Source organism: Caloenas nicobarica, chromosome 16 (assembly GCF_036013445.1).
Source record: "Caloenas nicobarica isolate bCalNic1 chromosome 16, bCalNic1.hap1, whole genome shotgun sequence".
In the NCBI taxonomy this organism is placed as follows: Eukaryota; Metazoa; Chordata; class Aves; order Columbiformes; family Columbidae; genus Caloenas; species Caloenas nicobarica.
Window position 1 is genome coordinate 8,440,084 of NC_088260.1, and position 17,086 is coordinate 8,457,169.

The following is a 17,086-nucleotide window of genomic DNA, read 5'->3' on the forward strand; positions in this document are numbered from 1 at the left end:
TCCAACAGTTTAAGAATGCCCGTTATACTTGAAGTTCACAGATAGAGAGGATCAGTGTCCAATTGTGGTGAAATATGGGAAATATTAGTATTTCACACTAACAGTACTTAGGCAAGGGTTACCAGAGTGTTAAGTGAGGCCACATCTGGAATATTGTGTCCAGTTCTGGGCCCCTCAGTTCCAGAAGGACAGGGAACTGCTGGAGAGAGTCCAGCGTAGGGCAACAAAGATGCTGAAGGGAGCAGAGCAGCTCCCTTGTGAGGAAAGGCTGAGGGAGCTGGGGCTCTTTAGTTTGGAGGAGACTGAGGGGTGGAATCATTAATGTTTATAAATATATAAAGAGTGAGTGTCACGAGGATGGAGCCAGGCTCTTCTCAGTGACAATCAATGTTAAGACAAGGGGTAATGGGTTCAAACTGGAACACGAGGTTCTGCTTAAATTTGAGAAGAAACTTCTTCTCAGTGAGGGTGACGGAACACTGAACAGGCTGCCCAGGGGGGCTGTGGAGTCTCGTTCTCTGCAGACATTCCAACCCGCCTGGACACCTTCCTGTGTAACCTCATCTGGGTGTTCCTGCTCCGGCGGGGGGATTGGACTGGATGAGCTTTTGAGGTCCCTTCCAATCCCTGACATTCTGTGAAGTCAATCAGCAGCTTGTCAAAACCCCCACTGAGACAAGCTGGAGCGGAGTCACACCTTGAAGTAACTTGTGGAAGCACATGCCACCGCAAATACAGCGCTCTGCTAGAGGGAACAAAGAAAGCGAGAGGCAGCTACAGTCAGCTAAGTACTAAGAACACGCATAAACCTATTTATGGCAAAAATGAAATTCTGTAATATTCTGGAAGAAAACCTTACTTACTCCGCTGTGAAAGCCAAAGAGGGGATAGAGAGATGAATTTTGACAAGCTAATTCTCAGAATTGTTACAGAACTGTCAGTTATAGCTAAACTCTCTTCAGTTTCAGGTCACATTTTCTATGTTTTCATATTGATTAGAGAAGTTTCTAGCTGCCATTATCCAACTACATCTTTTAAGAGTTCAGTTCTTTGGCACAGTCTGATTTTAGGCTAAAAAAAAAAAACCAACAAAAAAAAACCAACAAAAAAAACCAACAAAAAAACCATTAAAAGCCCATTACAGTGATGTAAGCTTGCTCGCATTGTTCCCAGAAATCACACATTTAAAACCCTTGGCCCGAGAAGAAAACCTTTTTGTAGTAAAATGAAAACATTTGCTCTCTAAGGATTGCTCAAGTAATTATTTTCAAGATTTCATGGGAACGAGGCGATAGCTATATGAATATCAGTATAAAGAGTGTCAAAAAAGCCTGTGAATCATCAGATACGCTGGGATCTATTTGCGTTACTCTGTGCTCAACAGTTCAAAATACTGATGATTTCATAACTTCGTTGCACCAAAGACAAAACATTTCTGCTTGCATATGAAGAAACTTCACCTGTGTTTTTTTGGAAGGTTTCCCTAATTTAATTTCAAGCTGGTGTAACCATACAGTGTAACAAGCAAACGAGTATTCTCACCACTGTAGTGTTCAAGCAACAGTAATTTTTTAGATAAGCTAATGTAATACACATCGTGTAGTTATGGTTTACAGAACAGCAGTTCATTGTAAAGCAAAATTCCAGTCATTCTATATATGCACAGTACTATGTCGATTTGGTAATACAGGGACACAATTTAATGATTTTCTTCGCATTTGTTTTTACAAGATTCAGATGCCAAAAAACAAAACAGAACATTAAGTTACCTGATTCAAAAAAGAAAATCACATACGTTTACAACATCAAAAGAATAAGACGAAATATAAACCTTTGCTACTTACAATTGATCTATACAGATTAACCAAATCACAAATCTGTCACAATATAAACGTTTAATTGTTACAATGAATAAGAACATACAGAAAATGAATTTTTTTTATAAAATCTTCCTTTGCTTTTTTATTTTAAACTTACCATTAACTAAAGTAGCTATGCAGGACCTTGGGGTACATGACTAAGAAGGCACCAACAGTACAAAGCAAAGACAAAGCAGTTTGAGTATTTTAAGAGTGCTCTACACTGATACAACACAAGAAAAGGCAACAATAGTAAGTAAACCAGCTGCAACCTTTAGAAATTTGTTCTAGATTTACAAAGGTAGTCCAAGTTTTACATTTCCTCCAATGTTTCACTTAGTTTGATCACAGCGCACGCTACAAAAACCATTGTAAGCTTCACTTTACTAATGTGCACTTTTCACTAATTTAGTGTCTTGATTTCAATTGTTAACTAAACTATTTTGAACCACAAATGTATTTAAAACTTAGTAAAAGGATTGTTTGGACTTTTTTTGTTTAAACCACTGCATTTACAAAAATATTTCCCCTAAAATCTGGGATTGCTTGAAGACATAGCTGTACAAATATAAAAGTACTATGCAAGGGACCAAATTCATGAGTACGTGGTGTGTATGCATAGACCTATATTTATACCATATCACTGTGCTGTAACAACACAATAAATTTATCAATAACCAAGGACTATATAAACTACACTAACATAAGCAAATATATATTAATAAAGTTTAAATCTATAGTACAGTTGCTCAGCAAACAACTTCGACATGGTATAAATATATCGTAGCATATTACAGTGGGCAGCAACAACAGGTTTTTCTTTTTCTCCTTCTGTGAGGAAAACCACGCTCAACTCCTCAGGTCTCGTTTGGCCACTGCTGAGCTCTGCCAGTGCTGCAGCCCGACAGCTCCCAGTGCAGCGCAGCGCTCAGCCCAGCATGCGTCGGACACTTCAGCCTGGATAGAACGTGCGATATTGATGAGGAAGAGTCTGGTGACAGTCAGGACAGCAGAGTAAGATGCTTGTTTGCCAGAGCATCCGTGAGAAATTTATGTTTGCATATTTTTCTTCAGCTGTAAGGTTGGAATGTTTTTGACAGTGAACTGTTTACATTCCTTATTCTCAAAACACCTTTACCATGAAATATGCGTGTTAACTTCGATTAGGAGTTGCTGTTCTCCACTCTAAAATATAAAGACTACATAAAGAAAAAAATCAATGTAAAATTATGAGATAACTGATCTAACACAGTGTTGTTATAGGCACCTTCTTTTAAACTATTTTCAAAATCTGACCAAAAAAATAATCATGCTTCTGCGTTTGACACATCAACAAATTCAACCCAACAATGTTAAGTGAATTTGGTAAAGGATTGGTGAATGTGGTTACTGATACTGATGGATGCCAATTGGATTCAGCAAGAATAGCTAAGGAAGAAAGCCCCAAAGCACCAGATGTTAGGTAAAGCAAACCCTCGGCTTCTCATTCTGAGAGACACAATGCAAGGGTAAGTCTACACCTCCCCAAAAATCCAAAATTAAAGCAAGTATTAAAAAAAAAAAGAATTGGCAAGAGAAAGATGAAGTAAGCTGACAAAAGTTCTCTCTTAATAAATTAAAACGGAGGTGTTACAAACTAATTTCAGTAACAGTCATCTTTCCAACCATGCCAAAAATTATTCCTGTAGTAATGATGATCATACAAGTAGCAGAGATTCTAGAAATATTTCAACTTTTCAAAACTCAGTGAGAAAAGCATTTTGGTAAAGATGTGTAGAAATGTCGAGAAATTTCTACACTAGTATCAACAGTCAAGTGCATATTTCCATAGAAATGTTTTTAGCATAGGTTCCATACCGCAATTCAATGGTCACTTGCGCAGTGTCCTGACAATGCTCCTAATATGTTCCCCGCAACAGAGATTTATGTACCACAGGAACTTCCTAATAGAAAATGCCCTTTAATGATGAACCCTTGCTTAATAAAAATTAGTTTTGGCAGACTAACACTTAAAAATATAGGAAAAAGAAAATTTTGAAATGGAATCTTGTAAGCACCCTTATCTATTGAAGTCTAAGTTAATGGCTTTCTAGATTTCGTTGAAGAGCAGACTAAGTGGTATGAGGAGCCTGAAGTTATTAACCAGCAAGCGTCCTTATATACTACAGTAGCAATTGAACCTGATTTCCATTCAAACACATTACCCAAGAGGAAACCAAAAACTAATTCTTAATGTTAATGTGAAGATATAAGATTTAAATTTATTTCCAGGAATTACAAGTGCATTTTGTTCATATTAGCAAGCAGTCTTTATACAATCCATTCTTCACTGCTGCCAAAATAAAATGAGAAAAAGACAGCAGAGATATGAAAAGCTAAAAATAGAGCTATTTTTCCTAAGTTATTTGTTGAATAGCATTTCAGTTGAACACAACTCAGAGGTAACAATAGATTATTTTTTTTCTCAATCATAGGCATGTGGCACTTAGACAATCATCTTTGCACAGAAAGCTTTAACAGTCATGCGAGGGCACAGTAATTATTTTAAACAAGGCAAATTTCTCACCACAGAGAGCAGTGGGGAAAGAAAAGGAGGCACTGCACTGGAACATAACACCTAGTAAACTCCACATTATACAATTTCAGTAACAAATACTTGAAAAGATCATTAAAAGGTATACAATTTTAAACATTATTTAGTGCTAGCTTTGTTTGGTTGTCCTAACTCAGCATTATCAGAAAAGTTTGATAGTACTTGACAACAGAACAGTACTTCATGTCACGAGCTCATGGAGGCTGGATTACAAATCACCATAGTGTAGGTTGCAAGAAATGAACTTGAGATGCTGACATGCTGTAGGAGCAAAAGTAAAATCAAACTTTCTCATTTAAAGATGCAGTGTTCCTCTCTGCAAGAATTCTGAATGTCAGTGATTAGATTCAAAAGGTAAAAACTATCGTCCTCATCTGAAGCATTTCATTGGTATGTAGTATGTAGATTGAGTTTATTAACATCATATTTTGGTTTCTCGCTTGCCACCGCACATGGATGCCTTCCACAGAGAAAAGCATTCACCATTAGGTCATCGTGCCATTATGTTCTTTGTTAATCTTCCACCACACGGTGAGTAACCGTAAGTTGGCGAGCTGCCACTCATTCTCTTTGCACAAGTCTTATAAACACCACTACATGGTATGAACTTTGGAAGTACCATGCCTCCAACATGGTTAAACTTTAAATGATCTCTTTTAGAAAAGGCAGGGGGAAAAAGGTACAAATTTTGTCAATACATGGAAAAAAATGTTTCTTAGATGAATTCAATTAAGTTGGGTTCCTATGTGGCTCTTACACTGTATAGAATACCTGTATGTACAGCACAGGACACCCAAACAAGTGCATAAGCAAGATTAACGTGAACACGACTTATGCTGTAATCCATAGAATAATGTATAAACTCTGCTGGATGCTACCCATTTCTATTTAAAAAGGAAGTGCAAAAAAAAAAAAAAAAAAATCTGGGATGTCACTGACTTAAAGTGCCCTGAATAGTAGCTTTTCTAAAAAAAATGCCAGCGACTTCAGTAAAGTCAGAAAAACATAGTTCATGGTGTAAACTTCTTACAGGTTAATGAATTATCTTCTTGGATATTGATCCAGGAGTGAAAGGAACCACTGCATCTTTCAAACCAGAAAGCAAGCAGTTAAAATACGGCCAGCAGTAGGTGCACTTACAGTACAGTACTGCAACAGATCAACAATGGGCATTACGCATAGGAGTGTCAATTACAATTCTTCAGCCTTAAAAGATTCATTGAAAGCATGAAAAGCCAAAACTACCAGGAACTGCCCTCCTGAATGGCTCAAAGGAGTTAGTGGATAAGCTGAGAGAGGCCACAAGACATGACCAACAATAAAGAACTGGGAAGAGGAACAGCAACGTTTGAGCATGCCCAGTCCTTTAAGTCCTTGTCCTACAAAAAAGAGCAGAGACATATTTCAGTGAAGGTGGTTTTAACATTCCCTTTTAAAACAAGCATACTTTCCTATTTCTATGTTTTATTTATACTGTGAGCCAATATACGTTTAAAAAAAGCGCGAGAGACTCTGAATATTAGTACATTACATTTTAAATTGAAAATTTAAATCTTCAAAAGATTAAGAAGATTCATCAGAACTAATTAATACAGTACATTATTTGTTTATCTGAATAATCTGTTATTTTCACATTGCTTCTCACTTCCAAAAACTACAGCCAAGGAGGAAGTTTTGAATCTCAAGAAATAAGCACACTGAGACAGTTGAAAAAGTACTGGGGTGTGTGTAGGGGGAGCAGAAACGCACAGGAAGAGACCGTTACCGTCCGTTTTAGGCCACCTCCCGCGGACTGGCCTTCACTGGGATGTCAGCTATGTATGTTTAACCTGTTGTGATGTGGAATAGCTAATAATTCTAACCACAAATGACTAGGAAAATTTATCAGCATATCATTATCAAGCTGAGTACAATAGTTAAATCTCAGCATCACGTAAGCCACATCAACTCTTCATAGTAACATTGAAAGGTAACAGTTTTAGCAAACCAGAAATTTCCGTTAGCACCGGCTCACTGATGTCTTTATGCCCAATCCCTTTATCCCTTAATCCCTAATCCAACCCAGGTAAGTATGCTCTGGGCAAAGAGGCAAGCAGGAGAGATCATGAACTACAACTTACCAATGTCAGCTATTTGCTCTCCCTTCATACTACAGCCTATTAGTAACAGGATTCATCTTACTCCTAAAAATTTAGGTAATTTTCTTCCAGAATGTGTACATGTACAGCTACTGCCTCTTGTACAGAATTAGCTTTGGAAAACACAGATGGGAAATAAGCACCACGTGTGTAGTTGTGTCCCGGGTCTAATTCTGCTGGCAATGCCCAGCTAACAATAAGGGCCAGGTGTGTGAACCTTAGGTGTGCCTTTTAATTATTAAAATGGTTTCAAATGTTAGCTAGTAAGCTTAAATAAACAAAATACAGTATTTATAAAGATCAGAATGACTTAATTTGTGAACTTCTATACATTTGAATATTCAAGCCAGTGGCCACAGAAGTTACTCTATTTAAGTAAAAACTGCATTTTCAAAAGTTTCTTCAGCAACAGACAGAACTGAGGTCAAACGACTAAGCATAAACTCTCCTTTAGCACCCGTGAGCATATCAACAGAAACAAGGCAAGTTCTACATTTCACTAGTGGTAACAAAGTTCCAAATTCCTCCCCCCTGCCCCCCTGGTTTCGTATTGCTGTGACTTTACCTATGCACAATTTAAGATCGATATCCTGGCTGGAATCTAGCAGTTTCCTCAAAAATCAGTTCTTTCAGCTTTTCCTTAGGCAAGTCATCCAACTCCATATCAAACTTGAAGGGTGCTTCAGCTACAGGCTGAATAATATAAAGAAACATTATTACTTTGTTTTAATACTACTGTTCTGTGGAATTTCACGTAGTTCTTGTATGGGGAAAAAAAAATCTGAAAATGCACTTCACAAAAATATCTAATCCTGTGCAGTCGTCAAGGAAGAACTCATTTTATTTGTCCTTTGTGCGCTTTATATATTAGCTTACCAGCTTTTAAGTCAAACCATAGTAAGTAGCTACTCAAATCTAAACCACAAGTTAAAATATTTGTTAAAGGCTCATAACTTCATATCTACCTGACGAAAAATTATCTGAAACATTTGAATTTCTCAGAATAAGCATACCCATCCCTTAAGAAAAACTAGCTAATTTCCTTCGCCCCTACTTCTGCACCAAAAGTAACCTGACATCTCGGAATTTTATACTAAACTGCAGCAAGTTCAGATTGAGGGGCTGTAAATGCATAATCTGATGGCAAACTCAGTTATTCTCCACGTTTATCTCAGACATTATGAAACAAGACCATAGTGAGCCGAGAAGTTCCATTTTCAGCAGAGTACACCTTAGCATCTATTTATTGCGTTGTGTCTCCAAAATGTTGTAATAGACCAAGAAATAAAAAATTTTGGTAAATTGATGCAATTCATTCTGCGCTCCATTAGAGCAGTAGAAACACTGTCCTTAAACTAATGAAGAAAATAACACATTACATCATTTAATCAATATTGACATTTTAACAATGTCTTTTACCTCATCACTTGGATCATAATACTGCTCCAGATATGGATGGGCTAAAGCTTGCTCCACTTCAATCCGCTTGTGAGGATTAAAGGTCAACATTTTATCCAACAAATCAAGTGCTGAGAGGAAAAAAAGTGAGCAAGAGTTTAATACACACCCTAAAGCACAAAAACATTGTAAACACCAATATTACACAGAAAATACACTCTGCCCTAAGTTTTGCACTGATTTCAATTTCCAGCTGGAATTCCCCAGGTGTAGTGGCAGCAACAGAAGCAGCTGATTCCTCCCTGTAACTTGGGCAGTCTCCTCGCCCACCCATCTCATCAGCTCCTTGGCTACAGCTGCCTCTGGCACCATCTGCTGTAACGGAGGTAAAACCCTTGCAAAGGCTCTTCTAGTGTCAGAATGGATGTCAAATGAAGAAACGCATAAAACCCCGCAGTAGAATCTGGTTTTAACTACAGCAGAAATGGAAGAGATCGGGATTTTTCTTCACTCAAATAGATGCTTTGTATTTTTGTGCCAAAAATCCAAACCAAGATAGAGCTTTTCTGAGATGAGTAAGTAATCACAAATATGTTCTTATTCTGAAAAGAAAATTTGGCTGTTTACTGACAAAAATGTCATCCAGAAGTCATTAGGAGTTCCAGATCATCACAGTGAACTGTTCCAGCAAAACTAGCTGCCCAGAAGATACTCTCCAGCTAAGATACAAATATATTCATATTCATGAGACTCAGGCAAAATGTTGAATACAAGTCATAAAGTATCCATAGAGAACTTGAAGATCTAGTAAGACAGAGAGGGAGGTCTGATGAAATTCTGTACAAATGTTACATGTCAGAGTTACTGCAATTGTTCAACTACTTTGATTGTAACACATTTTACTTTTCCAGGAAAAAAACACAGAATGATTATAGCAAGAAGCCCAAAGATACGTGCAGCATATCCTAAATTCCATTCCATTTCTTTTCCTCACCACATTTATGACATAGAACTTAAATAGAGGCTTCTTACTGCAGCAAAGTAGCTGTAGCTTTGCATCAGGATGAGATGCGTACCCAGCACTGCAGAAGAGACAGACCTTACCACTGCATTCAATGGCAGCTTGAAAAGCTGCAAACTTGCACAACATTTAACATCAAAAATTTTGATGTGGTTTTCTCAACACTGGAAACTCACATGCTCACTCCATGCTAAAGCATGTCCCGGACAATGCTTTTACTGAAATGACTGACAAACAGCTTTTTGAAAAATCACTGTCAGAGCTACTTGAGATGAGAAGGCGTAGCAGAAGCCGTGCAAACTGCATGTTCCCCTAGCAGCTCAGCACAGCAGCGCAGCTACAGCTGCAGCCATCAGAAGCCCATGGTAAAAATTCTCACATTGATAAGCACTATTATAAAAGCAGAATACATCACTGCTGTTTCTCCCAATGATAAGGATAATCAGCTCTACACAGTTCCATCTGCAGAAATCAGCTTTTACATGGCAGTTCAGTACCTGATCATTTTCACTAAGAGTAAATTATCATATCAGTTTAAAAAAATAAGTGACTTATGGTTGTATCAGAGCAGGTAAAAGAGCACTGGGCTGTGAACACGCCCACCCCTGAACTGCATGAAGCAGAATTTAAAGGCAAAACAAAGTCATATTTACCCTTTACTAAAGCCTTGTTAAGAAAGGTAACAATTATTATATTCCTTGTTTTTATAACTTTTGCTCCACTTATCATAACTGAATTTTTTAACCCATGAAATGTTAACCTGTCATACTGCCTAAGGCCCCACACTTGGATTGAAATTATCCTGTTTGATCTGCACAGTCTGCAGAGACTATACTGAGTTTGGCAATAAGCAGCTTTCTCATATCCCATTTTAGAAACAGTTCAAGATTTGTTTGATGCCCGTGTCAAAATCCGATGCCTGTGTCCAGTACCTGAGTAGTGGATCGTGCTTTCAAAGACAGTAACAAGAGTTAGGATTTAAGTTTTACATGTAAATTAAAGATCAAACACCACAACACGTAATCTTAAGAGTTACTAAAAATTGCTTTAAAAAGATAAGCTAGTATGAGGGTTTCACGCTGGTTTCTGATTTTATATTAGATTTATACTGCTGTTTTAACAGACCTGCATGTTCTATTTCCAATATAGATCAATTCTTATGGTGCTTTTAAAAATCCCATCCTGCCATTACTTTTGGGGCTCATTTCCCTTTCTGAAGATGTGATACAATGTGATAAAGTATAAAATACCTTTGGGGTCAGCGTTTGGAAACAGCCTGTTCCATGGTACCTTATTTTTGTGTGGTAGAGAAAGCAAGTAGTTTCTGGCCTTTAAATTTATTATACAATTCAAATCTTCTTGGGAAGGGGATCCAAGTATACCTAAAAAAAATACAAACAGTACTGCATTCTATGAAAAGCACATTAAAACAGTTATATCACATTTGCTAAAACTCTACATTAAAACCACTGGGAAGATTTCAGACTAAATGCTCCAAGAGTATAGAATATCTTAGAATTTTTTTAGAAACCTTTACTAAAAAGATTTAAATTTGTTTTTTTTTTTCTTGTAAACAAACAAGTGCATTTGAGTTTTCTAACCATCAGTAATCTGTTTAAAAGATAAAATTAAGTGGCCTATCTACAGAAATTTTTAAAAAATTGACCCGGACCTGATAGTATATTTGAGCTTCTTTTTTTTTTTTTTTTTTAAATAAATTGGTAAATATCCTCTAGTTGGCCCCCAAATCAACAATTTGTTGTAGAAATCACTGCAGAAATACTGGCAGGGAACAGATGTTACTCCTGCAGATCCCTACATTATTCGTTGACCAAGAGAAAGATGCAAGTGCCCAAGACCAGTCTAGCTGGTAGAAAAGATGGAAAGAGCCAGATGGACATGGAAATGCCACTTTTCTACAAAGCTTACCAAGGATGTGGTTAAGTTGGTCAAGGTAGTGTTTTCCTGGAAAGATGGGTCTGTTGGAGAGCATCTCTGCCAGAATACAGCCTACTGACCAGATGTCAATAGACTTGGTGTAACCCTGCAAGTAAAGCAAAACCACGTTTTTGTCAAAGAAATTTTTGCATAATTGCAGCAACATGTTACTTTAGTAGATTTTGAAAGTTCACGCAACTAAATCTTCTTTTTTAAGATGAGTCATGCTTGTTCATGCTGTTCGATTTTTCTGTACAGAATGAAATAATTAAGAACTGTGTATCAAAACCACTACTTTGAAGGGCTAGCAAGAGCTGAAGTATGCAAGTGAGGCTTTTCTGAGAGGATTCTCTAAGTTTAGCTAAACGTATTACCAACTGCAAATTTTTGAGACTCCCTAATTTTACAGCAAATTTACACTAACATATTTTGGAAACAAGCTATTCTTCTTAGTTCTGTAGCTCCTAACAGTATGCTAAACACATGTGAAAAGTGCCATCCTTCTTCCTCACAGGATCTAAATACAACACCAGTAAGCAGCCTTCAGCATCCAAGGGGTGAAAGGGCAAACCAGCTTGTTTTTTAGCTGGTATGTAAAACACAACAGTAAGTAAGTAGTAAAGATGATGTGAGAAGGCCAACAATAGTACATGTGATATATGAAGAATGGAAGCAATGGCCATATTTTCATGTGTATGGAAAACCTGTGTTAGCCACAAGAAAAGCGTTAGCAGTGCCTGGGTAAGGCAGGGGCCGGTTCGGCTCAGAAGCCCCTGTTCTCCCCCCGCCCGCTGCCCAGCGCTGCCCCTCCTGCCAGCAGGGAGGTCCCAACAACTGCTATTACAGTAACTGCTCAATCTAGGGCACCTCAGCGCCGGCTTCTCAGGACCTCATCACTTGACCATTTGTTTTCAAGGCACTGTAATTCTAAAAAGAATCGGGCTACAGGCCAGGAAATTCTAAGTTGGCCACCTCTTAGGAAACACACAAAATATTTTCTTGTAAAAGCTGCTGATAAATGTACATGGCTATCCAGAAGTAAGGTCAAGTTGCCCTGTGTTTATGGCCTCAACATGAGTTTAAAATACAAGAAGCAGGAAAAAAACCAACCTCGACTGATCAGACGACTATTTTCTAGAAGCACATTTGACACACTATTGCCACAACAAATAAAACACAACCGCCAGTGAAGCCATAATCCTACAGAAACAACAGTCTTTGAGGAATTTAAAAACAGACACAGATGTCACATAGGTATTTAGCAAGCAAGTGTAAGGCTGTAGAAACTAATGCAAAGGTTATGAAATATATCCATTGCTCACACCATGCAGGGACCTTAAAACAGCCACAGAAGAACGTAAGAACAATTCCAAGTATAAAAAAACCCAAACCAAACAAAACCAAAACACAAAGGGATTATTTCATTAACACTATGGGAATGCAATTAAGATTGGCACATAATGATCACATGCCTTCAGAATTAGATTCATCCTCATTATACATTCTAAACCTAAATCAAGATGTCAAGATAATATTAAGGCAACATTTGCGAGCCTTGATGAAGATGGTAGTAAAATGCTCTCATTGCCAGTACTCCTGTCCTGTTCTGTGGAGGAGCATTTGATGTAAAGAAGTCTTGTGATTGGCAAAGAACTTGACACACGGGAACTCACACACATGATTACTCAGTTGTAGTAGCCAATAATTGTATCTGGAATCACAAAGTTATTGCAAGCCAGTAGCTACACTGCAAATCCTTTGCTGCATTTTCTCAAGACTATGCATGTGTGAACCTAAAAACACAGGGTGGAAGCAAACCTGGTACTCACAGGTGAATAACCAGCAACAGAAGCACCACAGCAGCGCTGTGGTTCTTACCTTAGAATTCAGCATGATTTCAGGAGCCCTGTACCAACGCGTGGCCACGTATTCTGTCAAGAATCCTGTGTGATCATGATCTGGATCTGCAACACGAGCCAGTCCAAAGTCACAAATCTGGTTTTAAAGAAATTTTAAAAAAGCATGTTAGATATTAGACATACAGCTTCCAATACTACAACATTACTAATTCACTGCTCCTCAACCCATGATGTAACACCTACAAATGCAGGGATGGTAACCTGTATTTACAGAAACAAATTATTGCGCAAACCTTAAGAAACATGTTTTGGATATAAATACAAAGAATATCGGATTAGACCATGCAGGGGCCAGGAAAAATAAGCTATTTTGGAAAAAAATATGTTCCTGGTGCACAACTGATGTTGCACTTAACACCTTCTCTGCCAGATAAGTGGCAAAATATATTGCTCCAACCTGTTATTGGGAATTTACCAGAAAACGAAAAGAGATTAAGATTTCCAGAAAACAAAATTACTGACCACCACATTTGTAGCGAAGTTCAATACCCTTTTTTACAAAAGCTACCATCATAAAAGCATCTCTGCATGAGATCCCATCCAATCATGAGATAATGGTAGAGTGGAGAGATTATAGGTGCTGAATAAAGCATGAGTTCAAAAAACAAAAACAAAAAAACCAACCAAAACAACCACCACCACCACCACCCCCCCAAGTGCCATGCAAGAAAATATTTTTCAGCCTTGTATCAGGAAAATAGTTTTATCTAATCATGGAAAGAAAAATAAACTCTGATCTAGACTAGTGAGTTCCTTACTCTGGTAAGGAGGCTCCAGGGCTTTCAGAGCTATTTAGTGTCCTCTCTCCAGAGAAAAACTAAGAAAACTGAAAATGTGAAGAAAGAGAGTGTTCTAGAGAACAGCAGCTGTTCCTTTCTTACCTTCCAGAAGGTACATGGCAGGAGACACATTTATATGCTTTTGCTACCACTAAGCAAATACCAATTTATGATAATGATCAACTTCCACTCAAAGTGTATTTGCATGAAAGGATATGTACTCTCAGAAAAACAAGGCATCAAATGTAGGAGTAGCAAACAGGAGGTTCCGCTGATGCATACATCTTATAATAGTTTACTCTTTGATAGTTGTGTACACTGATTATATTAAAAATGTGAAGTAATAATATATTGTAGTCAATCAAAACTGTAATGGATCATCCTGCCAAAGATGCGGAAACCTCATGGTACCTTGCCAACTTACTCCTTTATTTTCCTAGAAGGACAAGCCTGTGAAACAACTGATAGATCAGTTCAGAAGTGATTCAGCCCACTAAAAGCTGCATCTGAAAGACAAGATTCAGCAGCTGACTGTTAAACAGAGGGACTGAAGAAAAGGCAATTATGAAATTCATAAGCCAAGCTGCATGAGATAACTCCTCTGATTTTAGCTACGTATTAACAAAAAAACCAAAACACTAAACACAACACAACAAAACCAAAACACAAACAACAACAAAACCCCACAACCTAAATCCTTAGAAAACAAAACCAAAAAGAACCCTTTTTAGTATGTCAAGGTTTTCCCTGGCTACAGAAACAGAACAGCTGCCTTGTGTGCAATTAGCAGCTTACATAAAGAGAATCAGTGCAAATAATCAGAAGAGTCTCTTGTGAAGACAGAGGCGAAGAAACTGTAGAGGAAAGCTTTATGCACTTCAGAAAATAATTATGAAGGCAGACAAAACTGTTGCAACCTCTTCCTCCTCACCTCAGCAAAAAGCTAGATAAGACTATAGGCAAGGAGACTTGTGCAGAATTATACTATTACACATAAGCAAAGTGCTACGATTTGTTATTACTAAGAAAAAAATATAGACACTCACTCTCTGGTCCACAGTGAGGAGAAAGAATCAAATTAAAGAAGGTGCCTATGAATCTGTCAATTCAAGTAGAAAAATGCACATGGAATGGAAAGGAAGATTAATGACCAAGAGAGCTCATTAAAATGACAAAAAGCCCCTGCTGACTGGAGCAGAAACAGGTTAAGCAGAAAAGAAGAAACACCATTAGTGAGAAAGACATCAAGGCTGAAGCTGCAAGAAAGAGGCTTCTGGCTGTTGGCAGCGCCTGCAGCAGCTGCCCAGGAGCACGGGCAGGACAAAGGAGGAGCTGGAGAGGTCACAGTTCTGCCTCAGGTCCTGGGTGCGAGGGACAAAGCACAGAGACTGACCGGACCCTGCTGAGGGCAGACACTGCTTGTCCTGTGGCAACGGAGCACATTAACCGAAACAGCCACCCTGTTTAGGGGAAAAAAAGATAATCCAAGTCCACTATGCCTGTTCAAAACATAATTGATAAAAGTCAAAGCACGAGAAGAAGGTAGGCTTCTCAATCAGAACTAAAACAAAAGAAGAAAGAATCTGTGAAAGCAACATAATGGCAGGCAACATTTTCTTGGCATTTTGACTAAGTCATAACAGAGAATAAAAAAGTGCATAATGAAAGACCCAGGTACATCAGTCAGTGCTTCATGCCTTGGAGAGACAGAACAGATGCTACTAAGAGAGAAGGAATTACTTCCCCACTAAATAAGTAAATACATAAAATGCCAGCATCTTATTTATATATTTAGCTTCCAGCATCAGGTAAGCTTTTCTTTTTTTAAGCAGATATAACTTAAAATTGGATGAAGCTACCAAGCAGGTGGGAACATTTATGAGGATCACATACATACTACCATTTACTAAGCAAATTAATTGACACCCAACAGTGCAACTAATACACTGAAATATTTGAAGTTGTATCATTAAGTAGTTTGTGCATGTGCATGTATATATGTGTATAAAAGGAGAGACTTCCATTAAGTTTAGTTGTTAATGCTAAGATGCTAGTTGAAACAGCTGCATCTCTAAAGAAATTGGTAAAATCCTGAAACAAACAACTTGCAGTTTTTCAACAAAAAAATCCCTCTCTCATCACCTTCCTTTCAAGCCTATTGAGGTATTAATATCTAACAATTCTTGGATGTTTAATACTTGGAAGTATTCACTATGCAGATAGAAAATCACAACTTATAAATAATATTGATACAGTGTATTCATGTTTTAACCAAGTCAAAGAAATAGATTCTCCCAGCTAGAGTAAACTGGTACACTGAAGACACTGCAATATACTAGTTGAGAATCTGTTTAAAATAACTTTGACCTCATTTTCTGAAATATTAATGCCACTAGCCTAGGAAAATTACACAGTCATGATAGTTTATGTAACTTATTCCATTTACAAAACTGCAAAACAGCCCCAATTGTTGTATGAAAGCATGTGAAAATATTTCTAAAAATGTTAGATACTATTTTAGAGTATATTCCAGCCCGTGGTATGTACATTAATCTCATTCACGGGAAAGATGCCAGACTGCAAAAGAGAAGACCAGTATTTTTATTACCCAGGACTCTCACAGGACAGAGATCTCAAGGTAGTAGTTTTCATGTATTCTCAAATCTAATCTTTCACTGAAAATATATAACAAGAGACAGTAGTTAAGTCAAAATTATGTACTTTCACAAGTTTTCATTCACCATGTGGTAAATCACATTTAAGGTGTCATTTAAGTCTGTAGCACAGCCTAAGGAAACAAACAGCTTTAGGTTCTGCACTTCTGCCCTGAGCCTTTCAGCTGCTTCGGACAAGCTACAGGGTTCACAGACAAACTGTGTCAATAGAGACTCCTATGTTTCCTTCCTGGAAATAGAGTCTGTGATCCAGGAGTCAAGATCATGTTTAAGGGAGAAGAAAGAGCAAGCTCTTGTTATAACCTGTAGGACTCAGCTCCAGAAAAGATGAACAGCTCTCTCTCATAACGCCATTAAAGAAAGAAGCCAACAGCATTACCACTGAAGATGAACATACTTTCTTCCAAAAGTGTAATTTTAAGTTGTTCATTTTCACCGTATGCTGTGGTTTATGTACAATAACCAAATTAGTAAGCATGCACACATACATAGCTGACAAACAGACTTGCAGAACGGCCCTAGAAGAAACAAGTTAGTACAAGTTCAGCATTCGTCAAGCCCTAACATGTACTAGTTTTCTCTCCAATTCTGTTGTTTAAACTTTAGATGCGGTATTAATACAAAACCAGAGTTCCCTTTAGGTTATGAAAAAGCATATGCTCTGTCATATAGACTACCGCATTCTGCACTAGGCAGCACATATTGGAGCCACGTGCCCTTTTTATAACCTTACAAAGAAACAGGAACAATACTCACTAAGGTCATA

The 17,086-nt window shown here is 37.7% G+C and overlaps 1 protein-coding gene across 1 annotated transcript in view; it reads right to left on the reverse strand.

Annotated features, from left to right (window-relative positions):
- Positions 1–1,677: 1,677 nt before the first annotated feature.
- MAPK1 (mitogen-activated protein kinase 1) overlaps positions 1,678–17,086 on the reverse strand; it is a 37,072-nt gene continuing 21,663 nt past the window's right edge. Inside the window, exons 4-9 of the mRNA XM_065646242.1 lie at positions 12,826–12,942; positions 10,939–11,053; positions 10,260–10,391; positions 8,010–8,119; positions 7,156–7,283; positions 1,678–5,831 (exon numbers count right to left, since the gene is read on the reverse strand). Of these exons, the coding sequence (XP_065502314.1) occupies positions 7,167–7,283; positions 8,010–8,119; positions 10,260–10,391; positions 10,939–11,053; positions 12,826–12,942 (591 nt within the window). The 3' untranslated portion in view covers positions 1,678–5,831; positions 7,156–7,166. The remainder of the gene's footprint in view (positions 5,832–7,155; positions 7,284–8,009; positions 8,120–10,259; positions 10,392–10,938; positions 11,054–12,825; positions 12,943–17,086) is intronic.